This window comes from Fringilla coelebs, assembly GCF_963513975.1.
Source record: "Fringilla coelebs genome assembly, chromosome: Z".
Taxonomy (NCBI): Eukaryota; Metazoa; Chordata; class Aves; order Passeriformes; family Fringillidae; genus Fringilla; species Fringilla coelebs.
The window spans coordinates 38,504,816-38,525,924 of record NC_140031.1 but is presented as its reverse complement, the minus strand read 5'-3'; the positions used below and the strand labels follow the sequence as shown (position 1 = coordinate 38,525,924).

At 40.0% G+C, this 21,109-nt stretch overlaps 1 protein-coding gene across 1 annotated transcript; it reads left to right on the top strand.

Annotated features, from left to right (window-relative positions):
- Window positions 1–1,101: 1,101 nt before the first annotated feature.
- On the top strand, window positions 1,102–20,820 carry LOC311165175 (fructose-1,6-bisphosphatase isozyme 2; the record flags this gene model as incomplete). Its single annotated transcript, XM_084224977.1, has 7 exons — window positions 1,102–1,274; window positions 3,937–4,099; window positions 5,005–5,097; window positions 9,853–9,993; window positions 11,182–11,319; window positions 17,344–17,463; window positions 20,551–20,820. The coding sequence occupies 7 exons, from the start codon at window positions 1,102–1,104 to the stop codon at window positions 20,743–20,745; spliced, it is 1,023 nt and encodes a 340-aa protein (XP_084081103.1). The 3' UTR covers window positions 20,746–20,820.
- Between the last annotated feature and the right edge of the window lie 289 nt (window positions 20,821–21,109).

The window sequence follows — 21,109 nt, the reverse complement described above, 5'->3', positions numbered from 1 at the left end:
TTTAAAATAGGAGTGCTGCTACTAAGTAAAATGAAGGCTACAGCATGTAACAGCATATAGTTTCTCTTACTGCCTAGTCAGAGCAGGAAGACTGCTGTAATTAAAATCCATAACTCCGGTGTTCCAGACAGCACGTATCTAATGCAAAATCTTATACATTATTTGGAGAGTTTCTGTCCACCTTCACATTGGCATCATGTGCTCCTAGGATATCGCTCGCAAGGAGTTACTGGCAGCATAATTGCAAATTTGGGCATACCTATATTTACATGGTGCACCACAATATGGAAGCCAACATCAAATTTCATTTTGTGAGTTATGCCATTGACATGCTTAAATCAGAGAAGCCTTATTTGTAGATTATTGGAGACATAATTACTTTGTAACTAGTCAAGCCACAGCTAACCAGTACTTCTCATTCATTCAAGCGCTATAATATTACAAACAACCCAGGCCAGGAATTAAATCATTAAAATGGAGCTGCAGCAGACCAACTAGCAACATAAAACACTTTAAAAAACTCACGTCTAGATGAGCCTCTTCAAAACCCTCCTTCAGGGCAGAGGCCAAAAGAGAGTGAAAAAACAGGACTTATGGGAAGGGAGCTTCACTGTCTGGAGTCACAGTGCAGTGGGACCCTGTGGCACATATGGTTACTGTGTCTGGTGCTTTCATTTCTGGTGCCTTGTAAACATAGCCCTGGCTCTGCTGAACCCATTGCTGAACAGGATCTACAGGAAAGCCATTTCCAAGAACGCAGACAGCGAGAGTTTTGCATTATCATCACTCTGATGTACAGTGAGAAAATGTAGCTAGATCTGCACAGGGCTAATTTCAGTGCAGGGGAAGCCCAGATGAACAGTAGTTGCCCAGCTGTCCTGTTGCAGGCTCCTTTCCTGCGTCCCAGTGGAGCCATAGAGCCAGCCTGGGGTGCAGTTATTCTGAGCACTCAATCACATGGTCTCAGAAACATCTTAATAAATTCTGACCAGCAACACAGCCAAACACAGCTTCGCCTCAAAGTAAAACAGCTGCCCAGGATCTCAACACGGCAAGAGAGCATTTTGTCCAGCTGAGAAGGAGCTCTGGTACCAGGCAAAAATGACGGACAAAAGCCCCTTCGAAACGGATATGCTGACACTCACGCGATTTGTGATGGAGAAGGGACGCCGCGTAAAAGGAGCGACCGGGGAGCTGACGCAGCTGCTCAACTCCATGCTGACTGCCATAAAGGCCATTTCTGCTGCTGTCAGAAAGGCAGGCCTTGCCCACATGTGAGTCCTACCTTGCACTACCGGGAGGAAGAGGAGGCAGAGAGACAGCTACTGGCATAGCAAGGCTGGGGGGTGGGCAGAGATTAAGAAATACCTTGGAAGTGTCCTTTTTAAGCTGAGTAAGGTCAGAGCCTGGATTATCAAGAGTGGGAAGCAGGAGAGCTTTCTTTCTGGAGCATTTTAATACTGGGTGTAAAATAGACATTTAAAATAACTGCTGTTCTATAATATTTTACTCTAAAAATGTAAGTCAGAGCAGAACTTCAATGCACTGTTCACCTTGTTATCTCTTGCACTTGTTGATACTGATCTATTTTTATATCTACTGTGAATTTGCTAAAAATCACACCATAATATTTTTAATGCAGAATATCTCACTGTGATCTTTTCTGCTAACATCCAACCCTTCTACTGAACTGTACAAGTCAGGGCTTGGCTTATCTTGGGAAGCTGATTTTCTGCCTGTCTGCTGTATAAGCAATGCTCTAAAGCAACAGCCCTGAGAGAAACTCCATGCACTGCTGTGCCTGGCTGCATTTCTCTTTCCTTCCTCAAGCAGTATCCCACGGGTAGGGTTACAGGCAGGGAGTCTCAAAAGGCCCTCTAGGAAAACCAAACGTAACAATTTGGCATCTAGTGCTTTAGCAGATGGAATAAAAAATGGCCTTAGCAAAACCTGGAATGTACTGAGCTGTTCCACATAGGCAAGTGCAATAGACATCAGTCTAATTCTTTTAAGAGTGGTCTATCTGAAGGAGTTCAGAGATATGGAATGCCCGAATAAAATCGTGCATTTCAAATAGAAAGTTCTTGATATGTATTGAAAGATATTTTTCTGAGCATGCATGAAAGAGACCAGGAATATATTTGTGAAAGAAAGTCAACACTTTTTATTTGCTCAGGGATTTGGGATTTTCTGTCCTTCCACAGAAACACTAAAATGTGTGACCCTAGGGGTTGGGGGGGATTTTGTGCTTCTTGTTGATTATTTGGTCCAAGTCCTCAATCATCTTGGCAAATCATTAATTCAGTGTCTCAGAACTATTGCCCTCACTTCATAGTGCCTAGAGAGGACATGAGGCATACTCAAAGTGAACCGCAGTTTCAGTCTCCTATGCCCTTACTCTTAAACTATGCTTTGTCTCTGTCCTTACTAGGTGAAACTGAGCTATTTTGCTTCCTTGACTTAAAGGAAGAGTTACTCTTATATAATTTTTATCTTTATATAGACAATCTTTGGAATTGTCTTTGGCAGAGAAACTAATAGGCTAGATGTGGAATAACGTCTAATAGTAACAATAGTAATCCTTCTTCCCCTTCAGAAAAAAACCCAAACCAAACATTAAAGAGCAAATGTTTCTTTTTATGAACAAAAAGCTTCAGATGTTGTCTCAGAAATATCTAAAGTATCCAAACATACAAATTAGTAAATTGCACCATTCAAATTACTGAAACTAACCATGAAATTTCAGGGATTCCCATGGGAAGCTTTCAACCACTGTGAAAGTGGCTTGCATCCATTTGCATTTGTGCAGTTGAAGAGCTCTGATTTTTCTACCCCCTCCAAATAGGAGACTGTGTCTTCTTTAATGTTAAAGCACTAAGCATGAATTTTTGACAAATTTTCAATTCAAAAGTGAAGGAGAACTTTTTCCAAGTCATGGACTTGAGCTGTGATTGTGCCTGAAAGCACACTAACTGGAGAGTAGGTACTTACCATTCCCTGAAAACCATAGTCCTTTTCAAAATCCTAAATTTGGCACCCAAAAGTGAAATTCCCAAACACTCAATACTTCTGAAAAGCACAGGCAGTTTTGACCTTTGAGAAGGACAAAAGACCTACTCCACTCCCGGGCTTGCCACTGACCAACATCATTCTAAGGACTAATTACTTGCTTCTTTCTCCTCCTCTCTTTCCCCCCCTGCCCCTGCTCCACACCCTCCCTCTCTGCCCCCAAAACGTTTACTTTCCCTTAATGAATAAAAAAAGCTGTATCTTTTCCCTGTATGGTTTCTGTATTTTTAAGTTGCCCAGAACATGCACGTTGTGCCTAAACAGGGCTTCTTCAACTGGAAGCCTCAGAAACATACATACTACTATGGTATGTCATTAGCATATTGCTAAAATCAGGATAGGGAAAACAAGCGTCTTCCTAACTCAGCTGAGGATCACCAAATAAGACCGACCTTGATCCTGAGATACAGTTCCATGTGGCAAATTCCCCAGGGATGCCTTTAAAGTCCTGATTTGGGGCTGGCAGGGGTCTGAGTGAAGGTGGGTCAAAGGACCACCATGGAGCTCTGAGCAGCTAGTGACAGAAAATATTGCAGATGCTCACTGCACTTTTCTGCTTCCTCAAAATTGCAGCCAGCTGCTTCATGGGGCTGCTGGGGAAGCCTGGTACTTACCACCTGGGCTGTAGGCTCTGCTTTTGTCCTGGAGAACATCTACACAGGAGCAAAAGGACCCAGGTAAGGCCTCAAAGGGCATGCTTTTATTTTCTACAGCAGCAACAGTCTTATAATGCACCTCAGCTGTTTCATCCAAGATTGTAGGAAGATTAAGATGCAGGAACAACCTTGACTTGTTGGGACTTTTTTTTCCCAAAAAACCTGTAATGTTGGCCACCTTCAGGTTATTGACATTTTTACTGTTTGGCAGGTTTGGTATAGCTGGCACTGTGAATGTGACGGGTGATGAGGTGAAGAAGCTGGATGTGTTATCCAACTCCCTGGTGATTAACATGCTCCAGTCCTCCTACAGCACCTGTGTCCTGGTCACAGAGGAGAACAAGGAGGCCATCATCACCCCGAAAGACAAGCGGGTCTGTGCAGCTCCGGCGTTCAGGGGGGTTGTCGGCTCAGGCAGCAGCAGGTGGCACTCTTGCTTCAAGTATGAAACCTGGCTCTGGCCCCCAAACCCGACCCTTCCCGGGGGAATTCAGAAAATTTGCACCGTTTCTGCATTGTTTTGATTAATAACTGTAGTGGGTGGTATGATTTCAACAGCTAAAAGAGATGTGGAGAGTAAAATTATTATTAAAGTTTTGTGAAGGGGGGAGAATAATTATTTTTAAGCTTGTTAACACATGGCAAATCCCGGGTGTAAGTGTACTATTACATTCCCTGATCACTAGTGCAATGGTTTTGGATTACATTAGTATTTAGAAAGATAAAATGAGATGAGAGGCTGGCAGAACTGAGTGTTATGTTACATGTCCAAAGGAAACACCTGACTGCTTCATCAGGCTTCCCCCAGGAGGGGATCCTATTACAGAGAGTTACTGTTCATTCTGATGTAACCTGCCCTTTCCTAAAGATTTTTTTCTTTCTGCCTTCTTGCCCTCACACCTCACAACACAGCGAAATCCTCTCATTCAAAGTAGCAAAAGAACATATTCATTAGAGGAACATGCTTGCTTTCAAAATGAGTCACTCCTTTTGCTTTTAAACAATTTCTTGCACTGCTTGGCAGCAGAGGACTGCTCCTCTCTATCATCTATTTGTGCTGTCTGAGCAGAAACACGTCCTCTCCAATTTCTCTGTCAGGCCCGTGGGGAGCTGGTGTTGTGCTGCAGGGCCAGCTGGGTCAGCAGTGCAGCCTTCTCTGACAAGCTGCATCAGGCACGCTTGGAGGGCTAAATGCAGACATAAAAACATGGGAGTTTTCCAGTAAAAGGAAATAATAATGCCAAGCAACTTGTCCTTAAATGGTTCCCTTCTGTTTTAGGGTAAATATGTGGTGTGCTTTGACCCCCTCGACGGTTCATCCAATATAGACTGCTTGGCACCGATAGGAACAATATTTGCTATCTACAAAAAGGTAGGAGGAGCAAATCACACATGGCATGATTTGCTTGGTGAAAGCGAAACGTCTTGAGTTGACCACCTAGCCTGCTTCCTTTCCATGGTCCCTTAGGTGTCTCTGGGCAAAACAGAGCCTTGGAAAGAGTAGACATGCACTTGATATTCACGTGTGCTAAAATGCTGCCTGAATTCACAGGAAGGGGACACCCAGCCCCTTGGAATGGTTAGGTGACAGCACTTCCTTCCCGCTCACAAAGGCATGTAACCACAACGATCTCACCCCGGGGCAGCTGCTTAGCTCCTTCAGTGGGGTGCTGACGAACCGCAGTTTTTGTCCTCCTGACACCCACTGCGGGGGCTGGCAGCCCTGGACCGGACCCTGTGGCCTGCCAGAGCCAGCTGCTGTGCCTGCCATGGCTGGGAGTCCGCATGGAAGTGCTGGGGGCTGAAGGAAGCGATCACCTACGCTCGTCGGGGCCCCGGTAGCGTGTCTGCTCCCCTGCGGCTGCACAGAGCAGCAGCTCTGCGGCCGATTACAAACACTAAGGGTTGCAGTCATGCCAAGTCTTGTGATTTGTTTGCTAATCTCCCAGCAGTTGGTGTTTTTTCCAAAGCCTGAGCTCACGGTCATATGACTGTGGGAGACCCTCAGCCATTGCAATTGTGAAATAGCAGTTTACAGTACTTGTGACTTCAAAGGAGTCTCTGCAGACTCAGATGTTACACTTCAAGCAAATGAAGATATGTTTTCTAAGCCTCTCACCTTTTAGCTCATAAATTTTCAGCTGGCTAGTCCTTGATTTTTACATTTCTTGTAGGTAATACAATAGTCATCAGTGTTGAGAATATGCATTTACTAGTGAATCAAACAGTTATGGCACAACCTCAAGAGGGTTGTGGCACAAGCCAAGTCCTGGAATTTGGCTGTCCGTGCTGTTAATGCTTAGTGCAAACCCACACCATGGATGCCGTGCAGGCCAGACAACACTGAGATGGTGCCTGGGTGTGATTTTTGAAAGAGCATTCCTGGGACCACCTCCAGTACCATGCAGGATCTTGCTTTTTGCAGGGAAAAGAGCTTTATCTGTATTGATGAAATCTATGAAGTGTGCTCTAATGTAAAGCAGAGGGACCTCCACCCTTTTCAGTTATCTCTCCAAAGATACCCTAAATGACAAGAGCATCTCCCAATATTTGCAGTAGACAAAAGCTGCATTTTCCTTTGAAATTATTAAATAAGAAGTGCTCTATTGATTGTTACTAAAGGGTAGTGTGAAAGAATCAAAGTGAGATGTTTAGTCCCGTTGATAAGTATAACTTAAGAAAGAGAACATAATTTTAGGCCATTTAAGATTAATGAAAAACATTTTTGAAAAGGTGATTCCAAAGGATGAAACTTAGCATCTAAGACTGAGATGAGCTCTTGACTGATTTTCTCACCAGGTCTTACCCTAACTTCATTTCCAAAGGCACACTCTCCAGAGCAGAAACATTTGTCTCATTTTAGAAAGAAACCAAAACAGGTAATAAGCACTCTTATAGAAAGGCCAGACTTGGACAATACATTTCAATCCTGAAAACAGTTGTCTGATTGCTCCCAATCCAGAGCCTCCACCACAGTGGGAGGGACCATTTCATCATGTAAGAAAAGCACTCTATCCATTTTTTAGAAAAACCCATGTAAAAATAAATACTATCTCATCTTTATTTAATTTTCCACCTGGCCTTTGCTTTCTGAGACCGCAGTGGTGCAGCTGAAAATCAGAAACACCAGAAAAGTGGGGCTGAAGGAGAAGCCTTGCTGAATCAGCAGAGGATTGGACAGCTGCTGCCACTGAGGTGCTCTCAGTTGCCAAAGTGTCAAGATGTGGTACAATAAATGCTTTTTGCTTGGGTTCTTCCCATGTTTTCATGCGACTGAGCTGAATCTTCAGTCCTTAATTCATACTGCACAAATATGCTATGAAACTCTCTTGCTTTGCTTCATTTTGGTTTAATTTGTAACTTTGCCCAATGCCTCTGGTGTATTTTATTTGCCACCCTTCATTGTAGTGAGGACAATGTCCTCCCCTTCATGTGGTCCCTCACAGAGAAGGTGTAAAAATTCAGTGAAAACACAAAGGCTACTCATGAAACACATGATACAAATGGAGACCTGGAAGTCAAGTCATTTTAATGCTGCTCCCAGTGCTGATGAGAATTCCCTCATGTGATGTCAGGCAAATCACAAACATAAAAAAATTCAAACTCAGATATCACCTGAGGGTACCCCTATAGCCAAACCCTTCAGCCTTTTTTTCATAAGCCTCACACCAATTATGAGTTATAGTGACAGAGTCACTATAACTCATTATTTGCAGTCCTGTCTATTTTATTGTTTTGCATAAAGGCCTGTAAAGGTATTTCACTACCACCATCACAGTCAAAATATACTGGACAGGAAATCCATCTGTGCACCAGAAAGAAGAGAAAATAGCAATTATCAGAGTGTACTGCCCAGCTTAATTCCCTGGTTTGTTTAACAGTACATGGTACTTGGCAGGACAAAACTCCTGCAGCCCTAACGTTGAAGTATCAGCTGACCTGTAGCTTTTTCACATTTTGACTAGCTCTGCAAAATGTTTTCTCTTTTCTTCTTCTTTTTGGAAGCTATCTTTTGGAAACACAGTTGCGAATAAGGATGAAAAAACAAGTGAATTCAGCCCAACTGACTATACCTTGGGGGAGGAATTCCTCTGCTTTTTTCAGAATAGTCAACAAATATATAGTTTCTCAATCACATTAACATAGAAAATGCATTTAAGAAATAGGACTGAAAAGCTTATCTCAGAAAAAATACATTTTTAAACAATATCATATATAACCCAAAGTCACATGTATTATATATACGTTGTGTTCTAGAAAACAAAGCACTTTGCTCTATACAAAATTATTTTTTCTTTAATGAGAGGAGCATACAAAAAGCTATGACAACCATAATATATTTGAAACTAACTGTCTAAATGAATGTTTAATCCTGCATTTGATGCTGCAAATAATTAGTCTCCTATAGACAAATATTGTTGTTAACGGTGAGATGTATGCACCATAGGGGTATATTTTTGAAAGAGATCAAGCTACCTAGGCCATAATAATTGGTACTGTAAGGATTGTTTTGCAAAGTATTAGCTACTATAAATCAATTTTCAAAGCTCTGTAATATGCAAACAAAAGTTTAAACTAGTGTTCCTTCATTATCTGCATTATAACCTCCCAGGATAAGCAGATTGACATAGTTTCAGGGGACTGAGTACTACATATATTTGTACATGCTATATTTCAGTTCCCATGAAGAGCTGGTTGTCAACTGGATTTTTTATTTCCACAGAAGGACTTGGCAAAATAGTAGTAAAAAGATTTGAGCAAAATACAGTTAAAGACTGTCAGTGAAGCGACTTAAGTAACGAAGTCTTCCAGCTGAAAATGAAAACATTTTGATGTGAAATTACTGTATTTGTGTACCAAGAAGATGTCATTTTGGTGTCCCACATCTCAGTTTTCCTCAAGGTGTTGGCATACACCTTACTAGGACCCTGATGGGCAAATATTTTATTTTCTACACAAGACAGTCTTCATGGATTTTAATTCTTTTAACCAAATATTCAGGGCTAGACCTGCTGTTTCTATTTAGCTCCTATTTAGCTCCTACTCAATCTAAAGAAGCCTGTGCAATCACTGAGAAGCTATCTGAGCTGGGAACAATAAAATACTAAGCCATGGTCTGAAGAAAGGGGAGTGTTTAATTTCAATTCCCCATGGACCACCACCAAAACATCTATACAAGACCCACCACAAATGCTGAACTTTTAAATAAGCATTGATATCAAGGAATCCCCACCCATTCTGTAGCAGCAGGAGACAAAGGCCATGACCAGCCTTCCCAAGTGCTGTTGGCTGTCCTCCTTACCCACCCCACCAGACAAATTCTTGTAAGCCATGGCTGAGGCACAGCCCTGGAGCTAGCTGGAAATATTTGCATGTTGTCTGCTTGGGCTACTGTTGCTCCAAAAGCAAGTGATAACCAAAGTGCAAAATCAAAATATGAGTCTCAGAAATTGATTAAAAGCATGAAGTAAAATGCCACCTGAACATTCGGTGTGGACTTGTAGATGAGTACCTGCACACATGCACCCTTTACATAACCAAATGCTTTTGTTATTTTGTATATAATATGATGAGCATTTGTATATAATAGATGAACATTTCTATCCCTTCAGTTATGCATCCCTTCACTAGAAGAGACCAACACAAAAACTTGGTTCCATCATGTTGCACCATATACCCTTTTATTGTATACTATGGGAGCATTTTTTCTGTAATGTTAATTACAGCATTTATCTCTCAGTTAATCCCTCTGAGGGGTGTCAGTATCATAGCTAATGTTACATTTACAGAAAATTAGTATCTCTGTTCTGTCTCAGTTTTCTGATGATCCTCAGGTTATTGCTGGGGATATAATGTTAAGGGATCAGCTTTGTGGCATGTATCATATTGATTGTGTGACATGTATAAAATAACAAACTCTCATCATCCTGTCTCAGCATGCACATGTACCTGTGCCAAATTTGCCCTGAACAAGGGGAGAGGGAGGGGGTAACAATCTCTGGTTTTGTTGTTTCAAAGGCCTGCATAGACAGAAAAAGGAAATCTGTCACACATTATTATTGAAAAGTTCTTTCTATTGTTCATTATCAAAATTTAACCTTTGGTTCAAATGATAATTTTTCCTCAGGAAACAGATGATGAGCCCTCTGAAAAAGATGCTTTGCAGCCTGGACGCAATATTGTTGCTGCAGGCTATGCCCTGTATGGCAGTGCTACGCTGGTTGCCCTCTCCACAGGGCAGGGAGTGGACTGCTTCATGCTTGATCCGGTACAGTCATGGTGTTAATCACATTGCCACTGTCTTTAAGAGCTCTCTGTGCTTGGTTTTACTTGTTTTTGCTAATTGCTAGTCCTTGACTCTGTAATCTATCCACTTTATGCAATTATTTTTTCCATATCTTGGATCATCTCACCTTCTCCTTATAAATATGCAAGCATGTTGGTTGCAATACCTGCTTAGTTTTTTCCTACTCAATAGAAGTGAAATTAACATAAATTCTCAATTGTTTGAAACCCTCTTCACTCAAACCAACTCTTATGAAAATTTAATTTGTACAGTGTCTTTGTCTTCACTTAAAGGAATCTGTGTTTATTTTATTCTCGATTTTTCTGTCTGAACAAGAGCATCAACATGTTCACTGTTTAGCCTGAGGCAAGGACCATTTTTTTGATAGCTTGAGCAAGTGATGCTTCACTTCCTGAGTGCAGTAGAGTTTTATGGCTGTCACCTAAGATGCATACCCAAAAATTTGCAAAAGCACACCAATGGCTGTACAATTTAACATGTGCCACTCTTCAGTGCCCAGGAACACACTGAGTGTTACTGTGAGAACTCAAGGAAGATCATTCATTTGTAAAACCAGAATTAGATGTGGGGAATAACATGGTGTGGTTTTTTATGTTTTTGTGGTGTTGTTTTTAATAAGAGGATGAATTATTACCAAAAACTTCTTGCAACATTTGTAAATAGTCTCATTCCAAGTGGACAGAACTGGGAGATTAACTGCTCTGCTTGAGACAGAGAAAGAGAAACTGGAAGTTGAAGTCAAACTGCAGAGAGCAACACATGGGTGTAGCTGACATTCACTTTAGGTTATTTGGACAAGACAGGCAAAAAGAGTCCAAAAGTCAGAAGACACTGTCATTTCTTAATTTGCAGTTATGATTTGAGGACAGAGATTCATGATCCATCTGCTTTCAGGGCTGATTTTTGTTCTTTTTGATACTCTATTCCAATTAGGTTTTGTTTATAGTACCGATGTGGCAAGTTTTCATTAACTTAATGTAAATTCTCTGCTTTCTGCTCTTTTTGAAGTATTGTGAGGCTATGCACTAGACTGGTACTGAAAGGATCAAGCTGCACTAGCATTTCTGCCATGTCTAGTGTGACAACTGTTACAGAAAGTCAACAAAATTTTCTGCTGCCTGCTAATACCTCATTTATCCTGTCCTGCAGGGTCTTGGTGAATTTATTTTGGTGGACAGAGATGTTAAAATCAAGAAGAAGGGGAAAGTATACAGTCTCAACGAAGGTTATGCAAAGTATTTCGATCCTGCAATGACAGAGTATTTGCAAAAGAAGAAATTCCCTGAGGTAAGAAAATATTAGCACTGTACCCAGTGTACCGTGCACTGGCAAGCACTGCATTCCATGCAGTCCTGGCTGAAGGAAAAGGATTTGAAGGTCTTCCTGAGTTCAGACCCATGTAACCCTTTCACACCAGCTGGTCCATTTTGGATATGCATGTAATGGAACTTTTTTTTGGCATCCTGACATCTTTTATAACTTAGACTTTGGTAGATAAGGTCATGGCTTGTTTGTGTGAAGGGAAATGTGCTGGAGAACTAGATCTTTCAACAAAACTCTGGAAATGTGCACTCCAGATTCGGGGATACCCTCATTTTCTAGCTTTATCTGAATATGCAGTTCAGTAATGTGTGCAGGTGGGCATTCAGGGCTAGATTCCATGTGCTGTCCAGAAGGTGTTTGCAGAAATCTGGGTGGCATCACCTTCTCCTTCCTGTACCCTCTTGCATCTGCAAAATGCAGTATCATTCTTGCATAGTCTACTTTCATCACAGGAAGCATGAACCAACCCATAGGCTGGGGAGAAAACCTAAACAAATGGTGTGAGGCACAAATTCATTATATTTGGTGGTTAAAAGAGAGACATCCCATGTCTGATAAACTTCCTTGTACAAATACAGTTTGGTATTAATTTATCAATGCTAGTAGGACAGAACACAAGCTCTCAATGCGGAAAACTGGAAGCTCTCTAGAAAGTGTGGCTGTGAAGAGTAATTGATAATGAAATATGGTGATGTGGATCAACTCAGGACTTAATTTGGTCAGGAAGCTGTTTTTAAAGCTCTTCCTATTAAAAAAAAGTCGGATCATTTTTAAGCAATTAGTTGTCAAGGATACTTGTAATATGGTTTGTGTTAAATAAATGGATTCAGTAAAAACCTCAGCGTGCAGTAAACAGGAAATATAATGAGTAAGCATTTAAACTATGGTCCCATGATAAGCTCCTCCTTCTGAGCTAAAAAATCTGGATTTACCCTATCATCTGTAGCTGCAAGACTGAATATCAAACCCTCCTTTTCATACTACCCAGACTGTAGCTACAGAGGGTCTAACATCACAGCATTCTCAATATATTAACTTTGAATATTTGAGATTATTTTGAGACTTCAAAGTCTGCATTCAGTTCAGCTGTGAGAGAAGCAAAACTTTTGTACTTCCTGAAATCCAGCTGGGAAAGTGAAGAACATTTGTGCTTCTCATTCTGCTGATATTATACCAGGCTATGTATTCAGTATAATGCACTAAGACTGGATTAATTAATTTGGGGTTTTGCAAACCACCAAAGTGTTGTTTAAAGTAAAATGCTTAAACAAATGCATCAACCCCAGGCAACTAGGAAAAGACAGAAGAGATTTCACACTCATTGTAAAGACCAGACAGAGGTATTTCCCCATAGCATCAATGAGGACACGCTATCATGTGACTTACTAAATCCTAAAGTTAGGACATACTGGAAAAAACTCATTTGCAAACACTATTTTATCTCAAATCTGTGCATCATTTGATGAAAACCTATTGAAATTGTTTGTCTAATGCAAGAGAAGTTGGCAGATATTTTTGTTACTTTAAAGCAAGCAGCACAGAAGTGCATGGGTTATTTGGAGCACAGGAAATCTTCTCAGTTGTGCTGAACAATCACATTTTTGCTGCTCTGAGATGTACAGTTGTCAGCATGAGAAAGGCTGAGGCACAAATGTTATGGCCACAAGGCACAAGGAAGTGCCCTGCCCATCTGAAGCTTGTTATGAACCTGAGTTCTGGACACAGCATAACTCAGTTCCTTGATTTGGAAAGGACATAATAGTTGCATTGTGGGGAGGACTAGAGAGGTTTTGCCATTTCTCCGTAGCATGAAAAGTGCTGGCCTCATCTGTAAGGCTACCCAGCTGCAGCTGCAGGAACATTGGTGATGTTCCTACCTCCCCTACATGAGCCAGGTGGAGATTTTTGCAGTTTTGGTGTCTGTCCCCCTCTCTGCAGCATGCAGGAGGGTAGTGAGGGTGTCTGCTGAATATCCCCCGCCTGTGACTTGAGGAGGAACACCTCCTTATTCAGGCAGATCATTCACCCTATGCTCTTCAGGACGCTAGAAGCCAAGAGAGTAGGCATCCTTTTTAGCCATCAGCCACTTTTTTGCATTTTTCTTCCTTAGGTCTTGCCTCTGTTAACTCCTTTCTGCGGTTCTTGGTCAACATGCTGTTCAGATGACTCTGACATTGCCATGAAAAACTGAAAAGTTAAAAACCTAACAGGGAAGCAAAAGTACAGTGTGGGCTACAACATATATCCTAAGTTATATATCATTGTCATTAGCAACAAAACACTAAAAATCAACCATTTATGAGTAGAGGAGGGATTTTCCCTTACTATCTAACAGCAGTGTCCCAGATCAGACAGTCTGGACTACAAAACCGCATTGACCTTCAAATTTTCTTGTGGATCACCATTTACCTAAGGCATCAATTCTGAATAAAAAGCACTAGAAAAATGCTGGTGTTCTGCAGGCTAGACCTAAGCCTCCTACTACTATCATGTAGTGGTAAACATATGTCTAACCACATCTCTTCTGGTATGAGAGTGAAGCTGATTTTTTATTTAGCATGACAAAATCACACTGCTGCTTAAGCAGCTTGAAGACCAAGCTTCTGTTTGCAAAGTTGTCTGTAATGCAACATGTTTACTCCAGTCTGCAATGCTTAGTGGGTGCTGCTGGGCCAGAAACTGTCTCTGCACAAATTTTACTACAGCTCCTCCCCAAAATGGGCTCTTCCTCCCATAATGGCTGCAAGGCCCTAGCTTCTCTCTGGCGCTGGTAGAATTTTAAATACCCCGTGGAAATTGTCACATTTTGCTATGACACCTACTTTTATCTTTGCTTCCTACAGTCAGGCACAAGAGAAGCTGAGTCTCATCACAGCTTGCTGATGGTGAGAGCTATGCAATTGAGACTCCCTGGTTAAAATTTTGTCTCAGCAATGCCATTAAAAATGTGCCCTCAACAGCACATTTCAGTATGAAGCCAAGCTGTGTCCAAGTGATACAAAAAAGCTAGTAAAACCACTATTCTTTTGTCACCACATCTGAATGTGAAGTAAGGGATGCAGGGTGTTGCTGTTGTAGTCTGTAGAAAAAATTTCTTGCTCCTCCTCTCCTAGTCATCATATTTATATAAGAAAAATCAGGTCTTGTTCTGCTGTGGAAGAGCAGGGCTGTCAGAAAACAGTAGAGGAAAGAAATGAAAAAAATCAGTAGAAGAAAGAAATGAAAAAATTACTTCTATCAGAATGTGAAGGGAAAAAAAATCACTGCACCTATATGTTATGAATAATTTTTGTTCCTTTGAGTCAAGCAAAAAAATAAAAACCAGCAGAAGGGGTAAAACAAAGAGTAGCCACAAGTTTACTCAACATGGTTGCTGAGCAAGGGAACATGAAGGTTCTCCAGCTCTTTCATTGGAATCAGCTAAGCAATCAGAAGTACTTATTGAGCAAACACAGAGCTTGGCATTACTGAGGACTTGGGATGGACCTGTCTAGCATTCATGCTCTATTATTTTGTTTGAGAAGAACGCCTGGGCAATATGCCAATACACATGCAACACCTATTAACTTTCTTATCTGTAAAAAAAAATGCATGAGCAACAAAACTGGAGAAACAAGAAATAACATTTCACCAACTAAAATGAGTATTTATTCTTCCATGTAGACAGCTGCATGCTAAGGGAAGTAAACATTTTATTTCAGTATGTGGTTCAAGTGATAACCTTACCAGAAGGGACGAATTCATCAGAATTTTTCTCAGCACTGTGTCTCTAGCTGGTGAATATCTATCGGGGTAAGAAGCAACTAAAATGGTCAGTGACATCTCATGAGCTTAGAATATTCTAAGTTGGAAGGGAACCCACAAAGCATCCTTCACATAACATGGTCCATGTATACACAAATTTTGTAAATAACCTGCATGTAAATAGGAAATCTAGCACATTCCAAACCAATCAGATGATGTGTACACAGGTGACTCAGCTGTGCAGCTCATGGTCACTAAATTTCATACGGTGAAATTAGTTTACAGTCCTTGTTTGATAATATCATAGAAGCAATCCTTCGCAGTCTGGTTCAGGGGCTGCTTGTTCATATGTTATGGCTTAAACTGCTCTTTAGACTCAGTTCATTACCTTTTAAAACCACAAAAGAAAGTTCTTCTTTTGATTGTATTTTTAAAGGTAATTTGAGACTATAAGCATATGTTTCCCAGATTTTAACTGAAAACTCACATTTTAATCTCTTTACTACCTCTTAAGGTGTTTGGTTTTTCCTGATGTCTGATTTTTACAGTTGTAAAGTCACAAGTACAAACAGCTGCGAGATGGAGAAGCTATCATTTGAAGCCTAAATATGCAATTATTTGGGCATAAGCCATGAAAATCAGGGGAGCAAATACTTAAAAGCTTTGTTCATTTGTGCCTGCAATTAATAGGACCAGATTTAAACAAAACTAAATGTAAAAGCTCTAGGGCTGTGCCTTATCCATCAATCTTTCATAGTTTGCATTGTTTTCTTCTGAATTTTTACATAGTTCTTCTAATGCGTGCAACACAAATCATAAAAACCAACACATGTACAGTTGAACAAGGCTTATTAAATATTAAAAGAGACCTGGAATAGGTCTCTTTTCTAATTTTATTATCAGCTACATCAAAAATCCAAGTCTTATGTTTAGCAGCATAGAGCTTAACTTCTTAGTGTTCTGTTGCTTTATAATGTGTAATTTAATGAGATTTTTTTTTCCATTTTAATAGAGTAATTATCAATACTTCACAGTCACATTGAACAATTTGGAAAAATTATTCAAAATAGAATTATGTTTTTCTCTATTTTACTTCCGGTTGTGGATATTTTTCCCCAGCCAACTTTATGATTTTGCAGAGAAAGATGATTAACTTGTGGTGTCCGAATGTCTGGGAGCTGGCATTGCTGAACAAGTTTTCCATGTATTTTTCTAGATATAATATCAGTACAGGATGAGCTTTGTAGAAGGTGCTGAGATCTTTTATTAGAAAACTGACCCAGACAGGAAAAAAACCCACTGAGATCTTTTCAGACTTTTAGCATTGTAATACAAAACATATATGTGCATTAAATGTTCATGCAGTTCAGTCTCTAGTAATGCTCTGGGAAAATGAAAATGCCTCCTCAGCTTTATGGAAGACAGACTGAGAGATATGAAAAGACCCGCAAAATTATTTTCTTAAAAAGCTTCCCTTCAGTTTACATCTGTATTTTGTATCTCCCCTTCATAGAAGTATAGTGACATGTTAAATTTCTTGAGTGGAGCTTATTTGGTCTACTGTATGTACTTCTATTTGTTCGAGACACCTTGCTTGTCTCCTATGTCTTCTACCTACCCATTTCTGTGACCAGCAGACTTGAGACTGACATGAATACTTCCATGATTGCTCTTGTTGAAATGGTCTTTCCTTCAACAACATCAATTTCTATGCTGAGAGCAAGGAATATTACAGTCATTAATTAATTGCGATCTCCCAAACTAAGCTGCAGAATGAATGCTATGACCAATTTCACCACCTGACAAATAAGCTAGAAGGTAAAAATTGGAGTCCTCTTGGAACCATCTGGACATGTAGGGGGTGACACCACTCCTCATGCTCTGGCTTAAGAGCCAGTGAAAGATCAAAAATCAAATTATTTTGACCTAGTTATGATAAGGTGAAGAAGTTTTCAGTCCCTTGGTTTTTCACAGGCTGGGGTGGATTCCAAATTGTGCACCCAAATTACAGGCACTCTGGTTTGTATACTGTGAATGCAGCTCATTCAAACTCTAATCTTTGAACCCTGTAGACAATCACATCTTACAACAGGCTGAGCTTAGGACTGATTTCGGTATTTGCAGCATTCATAAGCAGCCATTGCTTTAAGCATCTTTGATTCCTGTTTCATACCAAAATTACAATTTGCCACGTTACCAGTTGTCTAGCCTGGTAAATATAGTGCTTTGCTCTGTGTTTTTCAGGATGGCAGTTCCCCATACGGTGCCAGGTATGTGGGCTCCATGGTAGCTGATGTTCATCGTACACTGATGTATGGTGGGATCTTCATGTATCCTGCTAATCAGAAGAGTCCTAAAGGAAAGGTATGTAATTTGAATTTCTTTCTGGTGAACTTAGCTGACCTAATATCCCTGGTATTATCAGAGCAATAGTTTAGATAAATAAACAAATAATACTGTTCCACTGTGGAAAAAATTATTAATGAAAATTACTCTCAACAATTGAATTTAGGAAAGAAATTTAGGCAATTGACAATTTAGGCCAGAAATCTTCATCTGTGTTTTTGTATTATTAAATACTCAAGTGGTTTTCACTGCAACCAAGGACTTAATGATTTTTCTAAAGGTAGTATTTCAGTACCATAGAAACCCATTGAGACGCCTGTGCATGGCTGGCAGGTACAACACGGATCTAAGGAAAACCTCTGCACTTTAAACTGGCAACTAGAGTTATTGCACCAGCTGGTGGGACGTGCTGAGCTCCAGAAAGGGTTTTATCCAGTGCTAGAAAAAAAGGTTTTCCTACCTTATGTTTCCAAAGGAAACTCATATCACCAGCTCTGCAAACTCACACTTCTACTACCTGCCCAGAAAGGGTGATTACAGCGGAAGGTGGGTTTCATGCAGTATTTTAGGAAAATATGACTTCCCATCTGGACACCAGTACAAAATGCACTGTGACAATGCAGTAAAATGCAAAGCAGTCAGTCTTTAAAGAGATGTGCCATCAACTTTCTAAACAAATATGTTTTAAGAGACCTAGTTATACAGCTGATCTGTGCTCCAGCAGTAGCCTGCAGGTCATCCTTAGGAAACATTGGCTCAGTACATAATAGGTTGGACATGGTGTTCTGACTCCAAGAATACATTCTTTCCTGATCTACACCATACTTGAAACCTTCTATTCAAATGTTTTTGCATCCATGGCTGGTACATGAAGGAATCTGACTCATCTCCCACACTGGTCTCAGAATATCCCAATATCTACCATCTTTAGGGGAGAGAGGACTACTGGTTTCATCATGGTGATCTTGTATTTACCAAAATGCCAGCAGATACAAATGGTCTTCAAAGCAAAAACAGGAAAATAGTTATCTTCAACATATGCAACCAAAAATGTCTGCATGTTTGTCCAGGCAAAAAACTAGTTAAATTTTTGAATCACCATTCCACAGGAAAAAAAACTAAAACACCATCCCAAAAAGCCCTCACTAAATGATGTGGATCTGTTTGTACATAGGAGAAAGGGACAAGAAAGGAATTTGCTGTATGTGAAAAAAGTGGGCTTGCTGACTAGCCTCTTGAAATGAAACTTTTTGTTTTAAAATCTGTACTAAACCATTGTTGAAAAGAGAGAATGAAAAACAGGACAAAAGTACAAAGGAACAAAGCACTTACATAACTTTATAGAAATAAATGTTTCCACAGAGTTAACCCACATTTATTATTGGATTGCTCTGGCTTGAACTGCCACAGTAAAGAGAGTAATGGAAGAAACAAAACACTCTACCATTAAAAAGAAGTTTTCTTTCTGTCTCAGAGTGCAGGTGTATATAGTTCTTTTCACATATATCTATTCTTGTTGGAGAAATAATACTCTTGTGGCAAGTGCCCTGATCATCTTTCCCTGAAAGACAGTCTATGCACTTGGTTAGAGAGCTGAAAAGAATCAAATATCACTGGAATTGAGCAAAAGGAATTGATCGAAAGTCTTTAGAGTGAGTGCAAATTACATGGATGTAGGCCCTAAAATTTACAGATCCTTCCTGAACTTAAAGAAAGAAAACTAAATGCTCAATAAACACTACAGGACAAGACAACAAATAAATCTTCTTTTCAAATGGTATATTTTGGATAATATTTTTTATAAACTTAAGGCTTATAGTTGTCTATTACGTGAAAATGTTAAACCTATCTGAAGACGGAGCCCATCTGAAGATCCCTAAGTGCAGTTGCACTGCTATCTGATGAAAAACTGCTTTCCTCAAGCTGCATAGTCACAGTAGCAACAAGAAACTTGAAATGTGGTTCCATGGTGATACCACTGCTGTTTGCTGGCTCAAGACCTTCCAGAATTGGGCCAAGCAGTAGGAAAAAGAGTGAAAGATACTGGTCCTATATTGCCTCAGAGATGGAGTCCTTGTACCAGAAGTAGCACTTCAGTGGGCTTTAAAGATAAGAAAGAAGGTAACACAGTGCTATTTAAGTTGTGGTGTATCATGGTTTTATTGCAGTGTGCTAAAGGCATGATGAGTGAAGTCCTGTGTGCAACCCATTTCTCTGTCTCTATATACAGTAGCATTCTGTCACACTTCCTTTTTCCTAGAAAACTTTTCCTCTTTTTTACATGTCAAGAGTCCTTTAAACAAAATATGTGCTAATATTGTTGTACATGAACACTTCATAGATAAACCTACAGAAATAATATTTGTTCAGAACTGACCAGCTATCCCTGCTGTTCATTTAAAACAGAACTTTTGCCATATGTCCTAAATAAATTTGCATTCCACCAGATCATACTCACCCCAAGAGGGAACATTTTAAAAAAATGTAAACAGATATCAGGGTCCAAACCAAAATGGAAATTTTGCCTTTAATAAATAACTGCAGCTCCTTCTGAACCTACTATCTGGGTAAGTTCAGGCCACTAACATCTATCTACATTTCTGAAGAGAAGCAATAAAATCCTGAAATTTAATACTGGGAGCATCAAGTTTCGAACTCCAAAATATTCTGACTAAACATAACATGATTATCCCAAGCTCTGAGTTAACACGTAAAGACTCCATATGAGAAGATATTTTGTCTTTTCTTTCCCAGCTTAACGGGAAAGAAAAGACAAAATAGCTTAGACAGCTTTTTTGCTGATGCTTGTGGGACACCCACTTTTGACATTTTGGACAAAATACCGCTTCACTGGTGCTGCATGTCTGTATGACAGCTTGGAAATAATAGTGGTGATGCCTGGATGTAAGGTACTGTTCCTCCAAGCAGAAGGCTTTAGGAAAGGTGAGGAGAGGGAAGGAAGGGCTCTCTGAAAGACATTGCTACTTAGGTCAATTGAACTTTGGTGCAAAATTTTCTAAAATCACTAAAGGAATGCTAAGTTTTGGCAAGTCCTTTGATATAATTTCCCTCATAGGCAATCAAGTGTTTCCTCTTTCTTTCTAGCTCCGACTTCTCTATGAATGCAACCCTATGGCTTTCATCATTGAGCAGGCAGGTGGCATAGCAACTACAGGGACTGAAGCAGTGTTGGATGTGAAACCTGAGAATATTCACCAGAGAGTTCCATTTATACTTGGCTCTCCTGACGATGTGCAAGAATACCTTGCTTGTGTTCAGAAACACAAGAAGAGCAGCTAAAGACTTTCCACATCAGATCTTGCTTGCCCATTTTCAGTCTTCAAGAAAAGCTTTGCCTTTCAAATAGTGGATAGCATTTACTACCAATCTCTCAGTGAAAGTTCCAGTTTACAAGAGCAGAAAAAAAAAAGACATTTTGTTTCTCCTTGCAGGCAAATGTAAAACTCCTTTAATTCTGATTTATTCAGGGCAAGTGCAGAGACAGAGTCATGACAAACAGAAACTACTTACTGTATATAATATTAACAAAAGGAAGTGAGTTGTGTCAGTATCCCCACTTGATCTGAAGTTTTACATCTAACGTTACATGGATGGCATTGTTTGCAACAGGATTTCCACATCAATATTTGCAATATCATTATCT